The sequence below is a fragment of the Galeopterus variegatus genome, unplaced genomic scaffold (assembly GCF_000696425.1).
Source record: "Galeopterus variegatus unplaced genomic scaffold, G_variegatus-3.0.2 Scaffold321, whole genome shotgun sequence".
Lineage (NCBI taxonomy): Eukaryota > Metazoa > Chordata > Mammalia > Dermoptera > Cynocephalidae > Galeopterus > Galeopterus variegatus.
The window spans coordinates 134,979-156,646 of NW_007726432.1; the positions used below are offsets into that span (position 1 = coordinate 134,979).

Genomic DNA, 21,668 nt, shown 5'->3' on the forward strand with positions numbered 1-21,668 from the left:
AAGATTGGCCGAACATTAATAACTGTTGAAGCTGGTCAACAGATAAATGGGTTCACTATATTATTCTACTTTTTTTCATGCTTGAAATTCTTTATAATAAAATTCTACCCCCCCCCCAACACAAACCGGTTTACAAGTTCAATTAAGCTTGAGCAATTGTTATGGGCCAAGTTCTGTACTAAATCTTAACAGAAATAATTGTAAAGCAGCACTGAGTGGTGTTAAAATGAGAATGTTGCCATAAAATAAGGAAACATGAAACACGGTAAAGATACAGTTTTCTTTAAGTTACTAATCTTATTTGGCAGAAAGAATAATGCAGTAGGTGTTCACAGGTACACACATGCACGCACCCACATATACCCCATACATAAGAACTCCTCACGTTTTTTATTTTTATATTTTATTTATTTATTTTTTTTCCCTTTTTGTCTTTTTTTCGTGTCTGGCAACGGATCGCAACCCTCAGTGTCGCGCCCATACCGGACCGGGACCGGCAATGGGATCGCAACCCTCATTGTCGCACCCGCACCTCGCTCAGCCAGTGAGCGGGAACCAGTCTGTATGTGGGATCCGAACCCTCAGCGGGAGCGCCACCGCGCTCCCAAGTGGCGCAATGTAGCAGTACGCCACCGGGCCGGCCCGAACTCCTCATGTTTAACTCAAGAAACAGTGAGCATCTATGAGCTACCTGTAGACACTGTGCTAGGCATTAAGTGGGGATACAAAGGTTATGTTATTTTTCTGCTGAAGAGGTTTATAAACCAACTGTAGGGGAAGGACCTGAATACATGAGACACTTAAATAATAACAACAGAAGTATATGTGAGTCTTCCACTGTTGTAGGCACCTTCCAAGATGGTTCCCAGTGATTCTGCCTCCTGCTATTCACGCCCTTGTGCAATCTCCTCCCTTGAGTATGAGGTGGATCTAATGACTTGCTGCTACTAAAGCGATGGGATATCACTTCCGAGATTAGGTTACAAAAAAACTCTTCCCTCTTGCTCGCCCCTCCTGATCAACCTGATGGAAGCCAGATGTGGTGAACTGCCCTTTAGAGGCCCAAGGTGGCAAGAGCTCAGGAAGGACTCCAGCCAACAGCAAGCAAAGAACTGAGGCCTTCAGCCCAACATCCTGCAAGGATATAAATGCTGCTAACAACCACTCTGAGTGAGCTTTTAAGTGACTTCTCCCCAAGTCGAGCCTTGGGATGACTGCAGCCTGGACAACACCTGGACTGCTGCCTTGTGGGAGGCCTTGAGCAAGAGTAACCACAAGGTGTGCTAGGAACCCTGACCACAGAAACCACGAGATAAGCTGCTTATCTTAAGCTGCTAAATTTGGGGATAATTTGTTACGCAGTAATAAATAACTAATACATTTATCATCGTAATTACAACAATGAAGCACAGTACAAGAAAGTTTACTTATCTTGTTTAACAATGAAAAGAGGGGTGCGACTGATGGTAGCATCTATTATCAAGGTCTCTTTAAAGAAGAAATTTATAAATTGCTACATAAGGAAATCACAAATTTTAATGTAGAGGTATTTTCCATAATTAAAGCAATGAGGAACACACTAAATCTATCCTTACAAGGACAAAGAGAGCAACTTATCCTACCAAAGGGGTTTTCTTTTCCATTGCTAATAAACTGGGATTAAAAAAATATACATATATTTAAAAATTATCGGGGAGGGAAACATAATTAATTACAGAGCTCCATGTAAAGCATCTGATACAAATGCAAGTCAACTTTAAAATTTGTTTTTCAAAGCATTTTTACCTCTTTACCAACAAAATTTATTAAGACTCTACTGTAGACCAATGGGATGCTGTGATAAATATAGGATATTATAACCTCCAGGAGCCCATTAAAGATAAAAAGAACAGATACTTCAGTCAGAGACAGGACCATGTTTACAATGAAAAATATACAAGGGCTGAGTCATCAAATGTCATTGATCATCTTCTCTGGCAGACAGTCCAAATCAACAAGGGCATTATTACCTTGCTAAAAATTGAATGTTTAAGCACTAATAAAGTGCTTAATAGAAAATAAAAATTAAGGGCCGGCCCGTGGCTCACTCGGGTGAGTGTGGTTTTGATAACGCCAAGGCCATGGGTTCGGATCCCATATAGGGATGGCCGGTTAGCTCACTGGGTGAGCATGGTGCTGACAACACCAACTCAAGGGTTAAGATCCCCTTACCGGTCATCTTTAAAAAAAAAAAAAGAAAAGAAAAATTAAGAAGACATCGTGTTGATATTTTGTAGCAATATTCTTTTCAAAATAACAATTGGTCTACTGCTTTTCCTTACTATAAAAATTAAACATTAGAAAGCTAAATTAGCATTTTTACATTAAGTTATATTGATTAGAGGATTTACGAATTCATGGATAATTTTTACAGTATACCAAGAAAGGGCACTGTCAACTGTTTATAATAATGCCAACACAATTTTCATTTGTGAAAGGTAAAAAAATTCAAGTAACTTAGCATAGCAAAGGAGACCATACTCTGACCCTTACCAAAGTTTCCAATCCTGTCTCTCACCATTCTTTCACCAAAACCCTATGCTATAACCAATTAGTTGTTGTCTGAATCCACTCTGTACACCTTAAACCTTTGTGTACCTCATACATCTTCCAGGAACAGAATATCTTTCTTTTTCATATAACTTCTAACTGCTGCCAAAGACTCCAGTTTACTATCACCTCCTTTGGAAAGCTGCCCATGACCACACTCTACCCTCTATAACTCTAGTCTGAATTAGACGTTGCACGTCTGCGCTCTCCTGTATTTACCTCCATGAGTCTCACAGTACATGGAAGATCCCTGACATTCATGGGTATGTAATCTGAAAAGTTTGGCCATTCACAAGTAAGACCGCCTCCTCCACCCCAAGTTTGAGACACTCAGATATCTGCAATTGTATTGAGGCATAAATATGAAACATGCATACCACAAGATTGGTATGCAGGAGGAAGTCTGTTAGTGAATTGAGACTGAGAACCCAGGAGTCTTTGTAAGAGGTTTCACACTTAATGGGTTATGACCCAAACTTGGGAAACAAAAAAAGCAGGCATTGAGTTTTAGTCACTCTTGAAGTGATTAAAAATTTTGTTTTATAAAATGAGGGCACCCAAAAGAAATATAACTATTAATCTTGGAGACGGAAGTAAAGAAACATTAATATTTAAGACAGATAAGCTACTTGCCAGGAAAAAAAAAAAAAGGCTTTATAAATGTGTATAGCTATGTATGTATATTAAATCATTAAGGATCTAAAGGGGTCGACAGTTAAGTGCTTCAGCTACATCTGTGCTGTTCTTCATGTGGTAACACATATGCTGTGCAGGTACTGAGGAATTTGTAGATTCAGCCATCTCAGGACCATCCCTTGAGAGTGCTAAGGGTTGATACTGTCTGATAATTGATTGTAAGTTGTTTATGTGCCTGACTCATCAAGGCCCCCCACTGCCCTCAGGAATACGTGCGGTGTACAAGTTCTGGCCTTCTCTCCTGGGTCAAAGTTTCCGGAAAATTAAGAAAACAGAAACTGCACAGATGCAAGGCAGTTTTATTCTCTCCTGTTTGTGACTTTCTCCAGTAAGTCTTCTGGGTCACTGCAGGAGTTCAGTTCCGATTCTCCTCCCCTGGCGCGATCCTCCACCCCTGTGGACCGCGGGGCAAGCAGGAAGGACTGGACCCGACACCCCTGGGAACGGCAGCCGAGCCAAGGGAGGGGTCGCTCCACTTCTGTCTGCAGATAACTTCCCTTCGCTGCAACCCGCAAAACTGTAAACAACCCCCTGAGAGACCGCTGCAAGCCAGCACCCACCCCCTCACCCCCAACCTCAGGCCTCTACTAAATACCTAAGGCCCGAGGGTCACCGCCTGAGGGCACGCGAGACGCCGGGGGAAGGTGGCGGCGCCGGCTCCACATACTCGCTACAGGAACCGCTTCCTGTTTCTCCCAGGCCTTACCTGAGATCTGGTACCCGTCTGCAACTCAGCTGCCGCGGTTTTCCAAAGGCCTTGCCTCCGGGCGAGGCTAACCCCACCCGCGAGAAAGAGCCGGTAGGAAACTGCTGCGCCACAGGACACACAGGGCACCGCCATGTTGGCTGAGGGAGACCCAGGCAGGAGGGGTGAGGGGGCGGAACCTGGGGCTGCGCAGGCGCAGACGGGCGCCGGGTTCCAGAGGCTGTCGGAGGAGGGGCCTCCCAGGCGTAGGGAGCAGGGGGCGTGTCCCGCGGCCCGAGACTACTCGTCGCTGATTGGGTGCGTAGAACCGCGGGGCGTGCCCGACTCCACCCCTTCGCCGGCGTCCACCCCGAGGAGTGGTAGTTCGTGACTGGTTGTGGCCTGGCTCTACTCACGTTTTGGGTTCAGCCGCTCTGTTTGGTACCGACTTCCACGTGGCTCTTTAACAAGCTCTTCCTTCCCATGAGCGTTGCTGCACCTCGAGCCAGCTCTCCCTGAACCGTGGCTGGGCGGTCGGGGCCCTGCACAGCTTACCGCACCTCCCTGCCTGCCCCGTCTGACTTCACCGTTCTCCGACACCGATGCTCCCCACCCGCAGGTCCTCTGTCACGCTCGAATGGACTCCAAGCCTTCCTTGCATGGAGTTTTCCCCTCCTCTCTAACTTTCCACATTCTTCAGGATCCAAAGCAAGACCCTCCTCCAGCGACTGCCAAACCACTCTAGGTTCCCTGGCACTCACTCTTACATTGTTTCTTAACTGGGTAACGCACAGATTGAACCTTCAACAAGTGAGACATACGCGGCCTAACTCATCTTTGAGCATCACTCCCTGTAGCTCTGATACTAAGCCTTATTTGAAACCCAATCAGAACTGAACAGTTATTGAATAGAGATAAGTATGTCTTGCCTTTTGTGTGCTCCTGACAGTAACTCCCAGGGTGCTCTCTACGAAATACATATTAGCTGATGTAGTAAACCACTCTAAAAGGGATTCAAAACACTTAGATTTGAGGGATCAGTAAAATTAAAACATACATACATACAGGAAATTTAAGGGCATACAAAATTATCAAGCAAATGAATGCCATTTAATATCACCATTTCACAAAACACATTTTAACATTAAAAAGGTAGAAATGGCATAATTTCAGAATAAAGAACGGTCCTTTAAATGGAATACATTTAGTTGGATGAAAACTCACCTTGATGTTCTTTTTGTTATTATTTTTTTGGCTAGGGAAAATTTCATCAAAAATTCGCAGAAGCCTGCGAACTAGCATTTGGGAACCAGGACTTTATAGCTCATTGAAACAGATACCTTTAAACAGCAATCTTTTACTAGAATACAGTGAAGCAAATGTAGTACAAACTATTGCATTAAATTTCCTGTGTAGCCTTTGAGTTTGGGAAAAAATGCACAACTATAGATTGACATTGGGTGCATAATTTGAAGACAGAAGGAAAGATTGGAATGCCCTAATAAATATTTAAAATACAAAAAAAAAATCTATAGTTTACCTAATGACTAAAACTTAGATTCCTTTCATTTTTCTCTTACTTATTAAGCACCTATTATGTCATAGGCATCAGGCATCCTAGTGCCAAAAGTCCAATATGGTGGGGTCATGTCTAATGTGAGAATTTGGTCCTAAAGTCAGCTTGTAAGGTAAACATCAGGAGAGTCAAAATGTTGGACTAACATCAGGAGTTGCTGAGATGTGGAGTAGCAGGAACTGTTAGATGCTGCTGGTTAGGGGTGTAAATTGGTACAACTCTTATGAAATCAACTAACTAATCAGTGACCTACAAAAGATAAGATAAGCATACCCAACAATCCATCAGTTGCATTCCTAGGTATATACCCTGTAGAAATTCTTGCACGGTGCATCAGGACACATGTATAAGAATGTTCATAGGAACTTTTTTTTTGGTCACAACAAAAGTAGCAAAACTATCGATAGGAGAATGGATGAATAAGAGAGCACCATACAGCAATACCAATGAACGAACCACAGCTGTACATAAGAATATGGATGAGTTTCACCAGGTGGAGCAAAAAATAGGAAGTCACATGTGCATACACACAGTATGATCCTATTTACATAAACTTCATAAACAGGGAAAACTGAGCAAGATATTGTTTAAGAGTTTAATCTCTATGTAGTAAAATGATAAAGAAAAGCAAGAGAAGGATAAACACAAAATTCAGGATAGTAAATACCTCTGGAAGGAAGGAGAGGTATGCCTTGAGCAGGGTACAGGTGGGATCAATGCTCCTGCCAATCTTTAGATGACAGCTGGATTCACAGGTGTTCATCTCCTTCTTCTTGAAACTCTACACATATGTTATATATACATCCAACAAGAAGAGTTGATTTTCTTCTTCCATCTCACTCTGATTCACACTGAAAGGTGTGCTGGGAGTGTAAACTGGTATTTGTTATTTCTTTTTCCTATATTCCTCATTCTTCATTTCCTTATTCCTGTCTCCTTTATAACCTCCTCTCCACCCCCTACTTTCTCTCTTTTTCTCTCTTTCTATCCACTGTATATAGCTTAAATACTGAATGTAGTCCCCCCAAAATTGATTCCTTCCCCCTTAAAGGATTCCTAGAAAGTGTCTCTGGAATTGCAGAGCTTTGTGGGTCAATATGAAAATCTTTAGCCTAGAAAAAAACCAAAGGCTTAATGGTTTCCACAGATAACTGAGATCGTAAGAGAACATTGGATCAAAGATGACCAAGCACTGGGTAGTTCATAGAAAGCACATGAAATGTGGCTCAGGTAGTCAGAGTTGTCATCTGAACCCTGCCACATCCTCAGTTTTTGACACTTGGTGGTTCATTCAGCTTATGTGAAAGTATGACCTAGTTGAATTGTGTCCAGTAAAAAAGATGTTAAAGTCCTAACTCCCCTTCATAAGGTTACCTCTTAAGGTAACCTTATTTGGAAATAAGGCCTTTATAGAGATAATCACATTAAGTTGAGGTCAATAGGATGGGCCATATTCCAATATGGCCCTAAACTTTATTAAAAAAAAAAAAAAAGACACTTGGACACAGAGGCAGACACATAAAAAGGGAAAACAATGTGAAGAACCAGGGAGAAGATGGCCATCTACAAGCCGGGAATATCCAAGGCTACCAGAAACTAGGCAAGAAGCCTGGAACAGACTCTCTCCCACAGGCCTCGGAAGAAACCAACCGGCTGACACCCTGACCGGGTACTTCCAGCCTCTGGAAATGTGAGACAATAGATTTCTGTTGTTTAAACCACCCTGTTTATGGTACTCTGTTACAGCAGTCCCAGAAATAGACCTGTGTATTGGTTTTCAATTGTCCTCACTTTTTAGATAGTCCTCTCTTCAAAAGCTAGAGCTCCTCCCCTTGAGTGTAAGCTGGATTTAATGACCCATCTCTGAAGGACAGAATAAAGTGGAAGTCATGGTGTGCAATGCTGGGTACTAGTCACAAATACTGTGGCTTCCTGCATGCTCTACTGAAAGACCCACTGTGGGAGAACTGGGATGTCATGTCCTGAGACAGCCCCTCGGAGAGGCCCACCTGGTGAGCCATGGAGCCTTCTGCTGACAGCCATGTGAATGGGCTGTCCTGGCAGCGGACCCTACAGCCAAACTTTCGTATGACTGCAGCCTCTGTCAACATCCTGATGACCATCTTGTGACAGATCCTGAGCCAGAACCACTGCGCTCAGGCTCTTTGGCCACAAAAACTGTGAGATGATTCATATTGTGTTAAGCCACCAAGAGTGAGGTAATTTGTTACACAGCAATAAATAACTCATATACCTGAAAATGTGTTAGAAATGCAGATTTTGGGCTCATAATCCAGACCTATTGTATCTGGGCATGAGGTCCAGCATAAAGCCCTCCAAAATAATTCAGGATTCTTGTATTTTGAGTTTTGTTTTGTTTTGTTGTCATTTACAATATGTTATTTAGTAGTATATGTCAGATTTTATTACATTAAATCCACCGGCAATGCCCATTTTAATCTTGTTCATCTAGCAGAAGATTCCTACACATCTTTTATTATTATTATTCTGGTAAAAAAATAACATAAAATTTACCATTTTAATCATTTTTAAGTGTACAATTCAGTGGCATTAAGTATTCGCATTGTTGTGCAACCATCATCACCATCCATCTGCAGAACTTTTTCATCCTCCCAAACTGAAACTCTGCACCTGCGAAACACTGACTGCCCATTCTCTGGCCCCTTGGAACCACCATTCCACTTTCTGTCTCTATGAGTTGGACTATTATAGATACCTTGTATAAGTGGAATCATACAGTCTTTTTTATTTCACATATTGATTTATTTCACTTAGCATAATATTTTAAAGTTCCATCCATGTTGTAGCATATGTCAGAATTTCCTCCTTTTTAAAGGCTGAATAATATCCCATTGTATGGATATAACACATTTTGTTTACCCATTCATCCATTGATGGACACTCGGATTGTTTCCAACTTTTGTCTGTTGAGAATATAATGCTGCTATGAACGTGGGTTTACAAATATTTGTTTGAGTCTCTGCTTCCAATTCTTTTGGGAATATTGCAGGATTCTTGTTTTAGTGTGGCCAGATTTTTTACTTAATCCATACAGGCAGGTGCCCACAAAAGATAACCTGAGTGGTATCGAAATCCACAACTTGAAAAGTCTCTATCTAACCACTCCCAGCTAAATAAATACTACATATGGAGTAATATATGGAGTATAAATGAGTAATGTAAATTTCACTGAAATTTAAAAATATTTATGAGGTAATTTGAGTATATAATTGCTATATATCCTTCTATAAGTTTAAAAATGAAATCTGTCTAAACTTTACAAGTACATCTGTTCCCCCCAGATGCATATATATTTACCTTATCAATTGAATTTTAATATATTGCAAATAGAACAAGTATCTTCTTTGATTTTTTGCCACTGTGTTCAATGTGGACCAAATCCATCCACACATGCCCTTTACCGACGAGCTGTTAATTATGTTTGCTATAAAAGAGACAACACTTAGGGAGCTGTCAGTCAATGCTGTTGTGATGCTTCAGGCATCATTTCTCCAGGGTTACTTTTCAAAAATAAAACAAATTTACATGGAACATTCAGGTGGATTGATCATGCCATTTGCTGTGCATTAGAAAATGTCCTCAAATATACACAAGTACAGGGATAATGGGCTGAGGACCAGTGTTTCCTTGACCATGGTTGTAGTTACTTTGCATAGACTATGTCATTAAAAAAAAAATGTGCATGTAGACAACAAAAGTGGTTACTGTGATAGGGTGGTGGGATTAGGAGTGGTTCCCCTATTTGTGTAGAAAGTGTTCTATGGTGTTGTGGGTATTTCTTTTTCCAATGGATTTAGATTTGGTGCAGGACTCCCCTGTAATGGACACTGTGGAGGTAAAGCAGATCCAGCAAAAGAGAACCAAATGGCCAAGGTCACAGACTGGATAGATTCAGGATACTAGGACTTTCAGAATGAAAAAATGAATGCAAAGAAGCAATATAATTGAAATCAATAAAATCAGTAAGGGCATGGCAAAAATAATACAGATTTAATCAAATTCCAGAAAATTAGAACCAAAGTGAAATTCCTTTGGTTAAAAAAAGAGGCATAAAAGAGACTATTTTAGGACAAATAGAAGAAGTACCACTTTACACAGCAGGGAGGCAACTTAAAAAGTGCATTGCTCCTAAGAAGTTGATACAGCTTGAAAATGTAAATAAGTAGATTGTGATCCAGATCCGAAAAGTGAGAAATGTTCTGAAGTGTAATTTTCATTTTTAATCTTTTGAGGAAGCAAAGGTTAAGACTAACTACCTCTTGTGTCTCTATGAGAGAAAGGATATGGATTTAGATAGACCACAGGATACAATTCTAAAAAATGTAGAAGAAAATTACATAAGGCATATATACATATGCATGTAAACACACAATATATAACATAAAGAAAATTAAAGAGTGTTATGTAACGTTACAGGGCATTAATTGAGCACTATTTTAAGTACCTTAAAGGTTTCATCACCTTTAGACATAACACTGTCCTTATGAAGAAGTTACTATTAGTGCCCTCACACTGACATAAGGAAGCCCAGGCAGGGAGTTGGTAAATAACTTACCTAAGATCCCCCAACCAGGAAGGGATGGAGCCAGGCGATGTGGCACTGGGGCACACACACCTAACCACTACTTCATGTTACGCCCAGTCCTAGGCAGACCTGTGAGTTAGCAAAGTGTGTCTGCCATGCCTCACTCTCGCCTTTATCAAGTCATCTGTTCACTTTGGCCATTTTCTTCAGGGATGCAGTTCACTTCTCCTGCTTCAGCATCCAAACCCGGTTAACTCTCTCCATTGGTCTCACAGTTATCACCCCTCCTATCTCCTGTGTAAGGACATGAGTTTCCATCTGGAAAGTAGAATTTTTGGTACTTTAGGGATTAAAGCAAGAATTTAATCTACATAGAGACTTCTATCTTTAACAACCAGTATTTATTGATACGTGCTTTGCAAGGCTCTGTTGACAGGAACCATCTAGGTATTAAGATGATACCTTCCTTTCAGAGGCTTATAAGCTTATAGGGGAAAAAAAGATATTTACATGAATATGATAATTCTAGAAAGACCACGATAGAGTCATGGAAGAATTGTGAAGTAATTTCAGAGTGTATGAAGAAAAACATCACTTCCTGCTAAACGGATCAAAATGGTATTATATCCCAAACGTTTTATAGAGTTGCAAATCAAAATAAAGAAACCATCTAATTCATTTCTTACCCTTACACAGAATCACTTCTAAACTCTCTCTGAAAGCAATTAAATTACCCCATTTTATAATACCTATAAAGTAGAATTTTCTATCTCGATTTATAAAGTCATGTGATTTAAAATTATTCTTCAATTACATTACATGACTTTTAAACATTTGCATATCACCTTTTCTATTTCCACTGAAGAAACATTCCTGGCCCATTTTCCAAGTGTTTTCCAAAATCAACCTTCATATATTATATCTGAAATTGTGTCCAGTTTCAATGAGTGTTTCACAGCCTAGTGTGTGATAAAACTATCTCATCTCTTTATGAATAGAGTTTGCTGTGATTAAATTGTAAACACCTGCATGATGCTATTTTGACTTTAGACTCAAAGGAACATTTTATCTTGGGAAATATAGATTTCTTGAAATAAGCATATCAGTTTTCCAACCAAAAACTGGATATTTAACTCTAATTACATGCTTAATGACCTTTGAAGCTTGGAAATATTTATGCTTATATGGCAAGTTGATGTTTTCCTGTCATTTTAATTATATGTCTAGCACTATTTAAATATAGATTGCTGACCTCAGGGCACGCACTTGTCAAATATTCATATTCTTTATAAATTCTTATCTGATCAAGGCAATGTGTTTCTTTATGTTGTCAAAATCAAGATTTCAGTTTAGAAATTCAACGAGTTCATGCAATTTATAACAGGGACGATAAAACTGATAGAACAAATTAACATGACATCTAGATTTAAAAAAAAATATATGTACATTTGGCCAATTGTTGGAAAGAGAGAACATGAGAAAAGCAATGGAATTTTAGCTTTTATCATCCTTTGTCTTTGGGGTGTATTGTAATCACACTGATAACAGTCAGTATTGTGGACACACACCTTCCTAGCCCCAGGGAGGGATTCCTGCTAAACCATAGGCACAAGCATTGAGTTAATAACACTGCATTAGTTTATGGCCAGTTGCAGGCAACAGAAATCATTCTAACTGGTTTCAGTAGAAAGGGATTTATTGCCAGTATTAACTTACAAAATCATTGAAAGGGAAGGCAGGTCAAGCAGTAGATGAACTGTGGAAACACTTCCCAGCCACTACAACGACCCTGCCTCTGCCATGCACTGTACCAGCCAAGTGGATGCCTCATTCTCTGCCCACCTGTCCTCACTTCATTCAGTTACAAATTCAGCTCTCATGTGAGTGTCTCTGATCAGCAGAAACTAAATCATTTCTAGAACTCTAGCTGCAAGGGAGTGTTTAACTTTTCATCTTTAGCAATATAGGAGATAAGCAATTTTTAGACTGTTTTGCTTGCTTCTCTGTTCCTGTTTTCCAAATAGTACCTAGTACCTAGAACCTGCAACATAAATGTTTATCGAAGGAAGGAAATTGGAATGGGTGTTGAGCAAGCTAATCCGCAGTTTTGGCAACTATCACTTAATGGGGATATAGCAGAGGGAGCTTAAGCATTAACTGGATAGTTAGATAACCCCTTGAGGGCTGGGTCCATGTCTATTTTGTTCATATTGTATCCTCAGCTCAAGACTATGCCTGGCACACACTAAGCAATAAATACTTGTTTAATGGATGACTATGTAAAACACAAGTTGTCTTTTTCTCCTATCTTCGCCATCTTTCAGTGGTTGCGATTCATATACTGATTATTCTCCAACTTTTTGGATGTCATATAGGTATTATCTTTTATAACTTTGTCATTTGATTGCCTTTTCCTAAATTGGGGATGTGTTCAAATTGAGAATTTGTGAGTATGTTTGCATGCACGTTCTATATATATTGAGAGCTACGTTTATTTTGATGATTAGTTAACTCAGTGTAAGACTGGACCTTTGTCATTTGATTGCCTTTTCCTAAATTGGGGATGTGTTCAAATTGAGAATTTGTGAGTATGTTTGCATGCACCTTCTATATATATTGAGAGCTACGTTTATTTTGATGATTAGTTAACTCAGTGTAAGACTGGACATTACAATAACTGTGTGGTTGTCTAATGAGTCTGCTATTCTTCTTGTACAGAAAAATGTCACTGAAGGGCCGGCCCGGTGGTGCACTGGATAGTGCGCCGCTTGGGAAGCGCGGCGGCGCTCCCGCCCGAGGGTTCGGCTCCCACATACAGACCGGTTCCCGCTCACTGGCTGAGCGAGGCGCGGGAGCAACTTGGGGTGCCCAGCTTAGTTATATTAAGTGCATCCACATTGTTTTGCAACCATCACTACCGCCCATCTCCAAAACTGTTTTCATCTTGCAAAACTGAAACTCTGAGCTCGTTAAACACTAACTCCCCGTTTTCCCATCCCCCCAGCCCCTGGCAACCACCATTCCACTTTCCGTCTTTATGAATGTGACTACTCAAGGAACCTCATGTAAGTGGAATCATATAGTACTTGTCTTTTTGTGACTGGCTTATTTTTCTCAGTACAGTGTTCTCAAGGTTCATCCATGTTGTAACGTGTGTCAGAATTTCCTTCCCTTTTTAAGTTGAATAATATTCCATTGGATGTACATACCACATTTTGTTTATCCATTCATCTATTAATGAACACTTGGGTTACTTCCACATTTGAGCTGTTGTGAATAATGCTGCTACGTGGTTAGTATTTGCATATCTTTTTCACTTTTGATGTATTTGTGTCTTTAGATCTAAAGTGAGTCTTTTGTAGACAAATTCAGTTGGATCGGGTTATTTTTACCCATTCTGCCAGTCTCTGTCTTTTGATTAGAGAGTCCAGTCCACTTACATTCAGTTACTGGTGAGGAGGGACCTCTGTTATTTTGCTATTTGTTTTCTATATGCTCTGTACCGTTTTTGTCCCTCATTTTCCACATTGCTGTCTTTTTGTGTTTAGTTGGTTTTTTTTGTAGTGAAATATTTTAATTCCCTTCTCATTTCTTTTTGAGTATATTGTTGGCCTTTCACATCTACAGGTTTTGCATTGGCAAATTCAACCAATTATAGATAGAAAACATTTTTTGAAATAGTTAGACAACAATAAAAATAATATTAAATTTAAAAAATACAGTATAATAACTATTTATGTAGTATTTACATTGTATTAGGTATTGTAAGTAAGCTAGAGATTATTTAAAGTATACCGGAGGATGTGTGTAGGTTATATAACAGACTTGAGCATCAGCAGATTTTGTTATCCATGGAAGGGTTCCTGAAATCAATCCGCCAGGAATACCACGGATCGACTCTATTCTATAAATATTTTCATTGAAGTTATTATGGGGATTACATTTAACATCCCAAAGTTATAGCACTCTAATTTGTATTTATACAAATACAAATACAAGATAACTTCAATAACATACAAAAACTTTGTTCTTTTAACCACTCTATTCCCACCTCCTTTTAGTGATTAATATCACAAAATTACATCCTTGTACATTGTGTGTCCCAAAACATAAACTAATTATTGTGTGTTTATTCATTACTCTCTTAAATTATGTAGAAACAAAGTGTGGAGTTACAAACCAAAGTTACAATAATACTAACTTTTAGGCTAATTTTTAAAAAAATGTATTAGTTTCTTAAATCATGTGGGAAACAAAAAGTGGAGTTACAGCATGATGTTAAAATAATACTAGTTTTTGTAATGGCTCCTGTACTTACCTTCACTCAGGTCTTTATTTCTTCATATGGCTTTGAGTTACTGTCTAGTGTCCTTTATTTCAACCTTTAGTACTCCTCTTAGCAGGTTTTGCAGGGCAGGTCTAGTGATCACAAATCCCCTCAGTTTTTGTTTATCTGAGACTGTCTTAATTTCTCCCTCATTTTTTTTTTTTCCTTTTTGTCTTTTTTTCGTGTCCAGCAACAGATCGCAACTCTCAGTGTCACGCCTGTACCGGACCGGGACTGGCAACGGGATCACAACCCTCGGCGCTGTGCCCACCCCTTGCTCAGCCAGTGAGCGGGAACCGGTCTGTATGTGGGATCCGAACCCTCGGCGGGAGCGCCACCACGCTCCCAAGTGGTGCACTGTAGCAGTGTGCCACCGGGCCGGCCCCTCTCCCTCATTTTTGAAGGACAGTTTTGCTGGACATACAATTCTGGTTGACAGTCTTTCTTTCAGCACTTTGAATATATCAGTCCACTGCCTTCTGGCCTCCAAAATTTCTGAGGAGAAATATGCTGATAATCTTATTGAGGATCTTTGTATACTACTTTCAAGATTCTCTTCGTCTTTCCACAGCTTGATTAGAATCTATCTTAGTGTATGTCTCTTTGTGTTTTCCCTATTTGGAATTCATTGAGCTTCTTGGATGTTTATATTCACATCTTTTATCAAATTTGGGAAGTGTTTGGCCATTATTTTTTTGAATGATTTCTCTGCTCCCATTCTCTCTGTCTTCTCCTTTTGAGACTCCATAATGCATATGTAGGTCCACTTGATGGTATCCCATAGGTCCCTTAGGCTTTGTTCACTTTTCTTTAATCTTTTTTTCTTTCTGTTGTTCAGACTCAATAATTTCAATTGCATTACCTTCAAATTTGCTGGTTCTTTCTTCTTGCCCAAATCTGCCTTTGCATCTTTTTAGTGATTTTTAAAATTTTCATATTGTACTTTATAGCTGTAGAATTCCTTTTTGTCTTTTTTTAAGACTTCTGTCTCTTTATTCTTATTTTCATTTTGTTCATACATAATTTTCTTGACTTTCTCCATGTCTTTCTTTAGTTCTTTGAGCATCTTTAAAAGAGTTGTTTAAAGTCTTTGTCCAGTAGGTCCATAATGTGTTGTTTCTTAGGAACAGTTTCTGTTTCTGTTGTTGGTGTTATTTTTTCCTTTGAATGGGCCATACTTACCTGTTTCTTTGTGATTTTTTGTTGGAAACAGGACATTTGAATGAAATAATGTGGTAACTCTGATAATCAGATTCTCCCTTTTCCCCAAGTGTATTGGTCTGTTACTGTTGCTTATAACAGAAATACCTGAAACTGGGTAATGTGTAAAGAAACAGTATTTATTGCTTACTGTTTTGGAGGCTGGAAGTCCAACGTTTAGGGAACACATCTGGTGAGGGACTTCTCTGGTGGTGACTTCAGAAACTCAGGGTATTACATTGTGAGAAAGGGCAATAGCAAGAGAGAGAGCTCCTCATGTGCTCTCCTTTTGAAGCCCTCAGAACCATGCCCATGATCACCATAAGGCATCAACTTCTTAATCCATTTACTAGGTCAAGGACCTTAGAATCCAATCACCTCTTCAAGGCCCCACTTTTCAATTACCATAATAGGATTTCCTACCCTCTTAACACTGTCACAGTGGGGGTTAAGTTTCAAATAAGTGGACTTTGGGAGCCACAATTCAATCCACAGCACCAGGGTTTGCTGATTTTGGTTTTGTTTTATTTTTTGTTTTTGTTTTTGTCTTTTTATTGTTGTCTCTGTCCCAAGGATCATCCTTAGGTGTAGACATAAGGTCTTCTCAGTTCTTCTCTGAGCCTGTTCCTTTCTTCAGGCATACACAGTCACTTTCTAATTTCCCCCAGATATGTGGTTGCTTTTGAATGTCCTAGTCTTTTACATCTGGCTCTCAAAAGGAGAAAAACATTAAAACAGAGGAAGAATAAACCAAATGAAAGAAAAAAAGGCACTAGCCCTTTAAATTCTTCAGATGTCATTTCAGTCATGGGGGAAGGGCTTGAAAACAGTGCAGGGAGGGGTGCATCAGTGGCTGCCTATCTTTGTGTCTGCACCTCTAAGATCAAAGCAGCAATTGGCATTCAGATCTCCCATATTTGGAAAACAAGGAATTTATTGCCCACCATGGTTTCTATTAGCTGCATGCACAGCTGCCCACCACGGGACTAGAAGATAGGGAACAGGTAGCTGCTGCAATGTTAAGAACTGACATTGACCAAAAATTAATGGCAATTTACCTTCCAAGGCTTCCCCTGAAAGTTGCAAGCCTCCAATACGCTCCAGACTTTCAAAATAGTTACATCAGACAGATTCTGCTAGTACAATTGTTTTTTAGGTTGGGGACATGGATTCCTGCTGCTTCCTACACTTCCATCTCCACTTCCCCTGAAAGTTGCAAGCCTCCAATACGCTCCAGACTTTCAAAATAGTTACATCAGACAGATTCTGGTAGTACAATTGTTTTTTAGGTTGGGGACATGGATTCCTGCTGCTTCCTACACTTCCATCTCCCCTGAATCCTCCCTTTATTTTTATAAGATAAAGAACAAGTTTTAAAATTATTTTTATATAGTCCTCTTTGTTTTGTATTTTAAAAACAATAAAATGTAGTCCCTGTACATATCTGCAAAACTTTTAATAACTTGTCCCTGTACCAGCTAAATAATTTTTAAATAAATACCAAATAACATATTAATAAGGAAAAAAACTTGCTGTGTTTTTCAAAAGCAAGACATTTTTCCACTAATATGTTACTGTATTGAGGAGTAGAATATTTTATTTTACCGATTATGAACAAAAAACCAGTTTAAGAAAGGGAACTACATCTTTTTGCAAGTTCTATCAATATTGAGACCCCGCTCTGTGCCAAAGGTCCTTGACATAGGCTACATGTTGAAAAGACACGTCTGGTCCCAGGCCCAGGGATTCTGATTGAATGGTCTGAGGTGTGACCTGGGCTTTGGGATTTTTAAATGCTCACCAGGTAATTGTAATGGCATGGCAATCTCTGCTCTGTGTCTTCTTTCTCTCATGGCAATGGACGTGCTTATCAAAATACAACAGCCCGGACATGTTTTATGTTCTTCTTCTAGGACAGAATTCATCACAATTTTTGCACAGGCATTAATCCTCACTTTATAATTCCTGGCATGTTGGCACGTACCACACATGTGTATGTGTACGGACACAGTTGGGATCAGCCAAGTTCAACTGGATCTCTTTTATTACTGTACACTCCTTTTGTGGCCTCTGTATATTTTTACTTCTAACGGTCCACCCCTATATCTTTTTTGGAGGTCTGCCCAAGGTCTACTGGAGCCACTTTATGCACAGGCACAGCAAGTAGGAAATGCCTGGGAATTTTCATCCTCAAGGACAGCATGTAGCTAATGGCTGACTGGTGGAGCCGAGGAAAGCCCAGCTTTCTTGCCTCAAGTTGAGATAAACGGAGGCAAAACTCATAGTCGGATCAGGCTGAATCTTCTCTCCAGGGAACTTTGCCTGAGAGTACACCCTCACTTGGCTTTTCCCACTTTCCCTGCTCTGCTTTCCTCTCTTCCTTATTGTTTTCTCCTGGGGGTGCTTCCTGAAAAAATCACTTGCCCACATTTCCTTGCCCCAGGATCTGCTTCTGGGGAACCCAAACTGGCCCATGGCTCCATTTTGGTCCCATGCAGTAAATAACCCTGAACGTAGGTTAAGGGGGAAAAGAGAGTGAAATATTAATTGGAAACAAACAAATAAATAAGCTACTCAACAGTGATTAAAGAAGTCTCAGACAACAAAGAGAACTTTCTATTTTTAATCTTCGTTTGAAAGTTAAAAGATTATTTTGTGTGTTTTTAAAAACTGCCTAGGGATATCATACAATAACTACTGTTATTTTGTCTATTAGGAAACAGCACTAATGGCAAAATATTTTCATATATTTGATCATCAGAAATCAGTATGAATTTGCAGAGGTGAGTACATGTAGTCTGCCAGAGTGACTTAACCAGGCAGACTTTTCCAAACTTACACATCCTAATTATATCCTTTGGTTGCAGGCATGTGACAAGTTATGACTGTCCATGCAGAGACATGGTTACATGAAAAGTCAGAGCAGATGAAATTTTTTTCCATTCTTGCAAGGAAAATATTGGGTTACTCTTAAGTAGATTATGGTAGTTTAATGATTGGTTGGGGACCAGTTGCAGGTGGAAAGACATAGTGAGTCCAATCTAATTTCTGATCCATGAGGATCCAGAAAGCGCCGCTCTAACAGATGTTCATTTTTTCACTTAAGGCAGGAACCTTAGCCAAGAAACAAATACTAGATCAAGTTAAAAGTAACCTATGCCTTCTTTTAAGAAGTAGTCTCTCTAGTGTAAAAGTGAGGCCAACAGCCACATGAAGGCAGTTCTTTTCCAATCATACTGATTCTGAGACTGAATAAAAGGCTTCAGCTTCATTTTCCAGAGCTGTCAGTCTGATGCCTTTGTTGACAAGTAGATTCACTAAAGAATTTTATAGAGAAAAGGGAGAGAGAAATTAAGCAAAATGTCCAGATGTCATCTGTTAAAAAATGTTTTATTGAGACAATAAACAAATAACATCAACAAGTACTAAAATTTTAATTAAAATATGATTTACAATGTTGCCCATACACCACTAGACGCACTCTTACTGATGGGAAATAAGATCGCACTGCTTGTATCCTCAGGACAGTCAGACACCCCATTTGACTTTGTGGGTCTCACACCCAAGTTTTGTGCTCTTATAATATCTTTTCCATGCCCGTGAGCATGAACATTTTCTTCAACACTTTAAAACACAGCAGCAGCATCAATTGTTCCCTTTCATTGCTGGCTACATTACTAAATAGATGTATATTATGTTCTCTTGCCTTCTGCTGAGAAAAATCTAAGTATTGCATTTCTGTCAATTCATTGATTGAAGAGCTTCCCCCTCAGAATGTTGACAGCTGTTTCAGACATTTATAAAATAACTTGGATAACAGCTGCAAACTGATTGGCTAAAGAAGGTTTAGAACCATGTAATTAGCATTCATCAAATGCACACATTTCCATTGAAAAACATCTTCAACCCAAAAGTTGATATTGGGAAGCTGATGATTCTTGCTAAGTCTCAGAACTGGACTTCCTAAAGCTTAAATTTTTCATTAGCTGATTTTAAATGAAGCATATTAATATAGTTACTGTTAAAAAATGTTCATGTCAAATGCTATCTGTAACTAATACTGATTTAACTTTTGTCCTTCATCCATGTGACAATGACAGCAGTTAAAAGAATTAAAGTAAATGCATGCATCACACACAAAAATATTTAAAAGGTTATAGCTCATTGTGGTGGGTGATGATCTCTTAATGATATAATGCACAGTTAAATCCCTTGTACTTGTGCAGATATAATTCTCCAGATACAAAGTGGAGGTAAACCCAACCGCCTAATTAATTGCTTTTATTGGGATAAAGATATTCTTTGCAAAAAACAAAAATATGTCTGTATTTGAGTCACTACTATGTTAAGAAGTGCATTCAAATCGTAACAGTAAACACCTAAATATTAATGGTAATTGTTTGTGAAAGAAAGTGAGCCAAGATGCTGGGTACCGTTCAAGCTTTATTAAAGGAAGAAAATCTGCTGGGCTGTGCTCAAAGTAGCAGGCAGCCCAGGGCTGCCCTGAAAAGGGGACAGCACCAGGTGTGGGGGTAGGAGAGCTTATATAGTGTGCCAAGGGCTGGCTGATACCATCAAGGACGGTCATTATGCTAATGTGGATGGGGTGGAGAATGTGTCCTTGTGGAAGCAAAAGGGGTTTTTGTTTAAGTCGGGAGGCTTCTCGTAAAGGGAAGGGCAGAAGGGAGGGGAGGAGGTGGGCAGCACCATTTTGTACTTGGGGTTGTCTAAAGTGGCACCAGTTATGTTGCAGATCTATTGGTTTGCTGTTGCATGAATATGGCAGATTTTTTCTTCTTCATGTATATTGTAAATATTTTATTTGAACATGTAATTCTTACATAATTGACAAAATAAACTTTATATTAAAATGATTTGAGTACTTAAAAAAAGCTACAAGTGTGCCTTCAGAGCCAGAGACCAGTGGTCTTATTTAACTATCTTGAAAGGAACTTCAGTTTAAAAGGAACTTCCCCATAGACTAGTTAGGTTCCTACAGATATATAAATAAATACTACAGTGTTTGTAGCATAAACATTTCAGTGCCTATAAAAGGACTGGTGTCCTACAAAGAATGAGGGCATTCAAACATAGGATTGCATGAAAAAACAAACTATTATATTTGATTAGTAATATGACTATAAATCTGAATATCCATAGAGCCAAACTTATGATACGTAGAGGAAGGGATACTGTTTTTATTTCTATTTTTTCATTCTGGAAATTACAAAAAACCTTTTTATTATTCTTTTTTAACCAGCAGCCCCAGGGATAGGGGACCAGGGCAAGGGGTAGGAGGGGAAGCAGGCCCCAGCCCCATAACCCCGTCTCACCCACGCCTCTGCTCTGGGATACTGTTTTTAAACCCCACCCATAAGCATTTCCAAACCCGTGCATTTGTTCAGAGGGCTCAGTCTACCAGAAACTCATTCCCTTCTTTAGCATTCTCTTTAAATCTTTCCTGGCTTGTTTTGAATGTTGCTTGTTTCCTGAGGCCATGTGTAATTCTTGGGAGAGGTGTGCCTTCCCCGTGAGTCTACTTCCTTTCTTCACATTTATCTAAAATACTGATTTGGCTGTAGTTTCATCCTGTCTTTTCGACTATGAGTAGCTCTCTCACAGAGTTCCTGTCCTCAAGGGCATGAAGTTTTCACAGGCAGAATTAGTCTTCTTCCTCACCCACCGCAATGAGCTATATCTTTTAAAAATTTTTGTATGTAATGCATTTGTCTATGGAAATTTTTACCTGATATTAGAGACTAATAGTTCCCTTTTTTATAGCTTTATCGAGGTATAATTGGCATGCATATACTGCGCAAAATTTAAAGCGTAAACTCTGATAAATTTCAACTTATGTTGACGCCTGTGAAACTCTCACCACGATCACGATAATGAACACTTCCATCCTGCCCCCAAATTTCCTCGTATGGCCTTCATCCAGCCCTGGCTATACGAAGTTATTACGCTGGACATACAATTCTGGTTGACAGTCTTTCTTTCAGCACTTTGAATATATCAGTCCACTGCC

General features: G+C 39.4%; 1 protein-coding gene across 1 annotated transcript in view; it reads right to left on the reverse strand.

Moving 5' to 3' along the window:
- The window catches only part of MRPS9 (mitochondrial ribosomal protein S9), a 77,567-nt gene extending 73,423 nt beyond the window's left edge, over positions 1 to 4,144 (reverse strand). The window contains exon 1 of the mRNA XM_008567465.1: positions 3,992 to 4,144. Coding sequence (XP_008565687.1) covers positions 3,992 to 4,126 — 135 coding nt within the window. The 5' untranslated portion in view covers positions 4,127 to 4,144. The remainder of the gene's footprint in view (positions 1 to 3,991) is intronic.
- Positions 4,145 to 21,668: the final 17,524 nt, after the last annotated feature.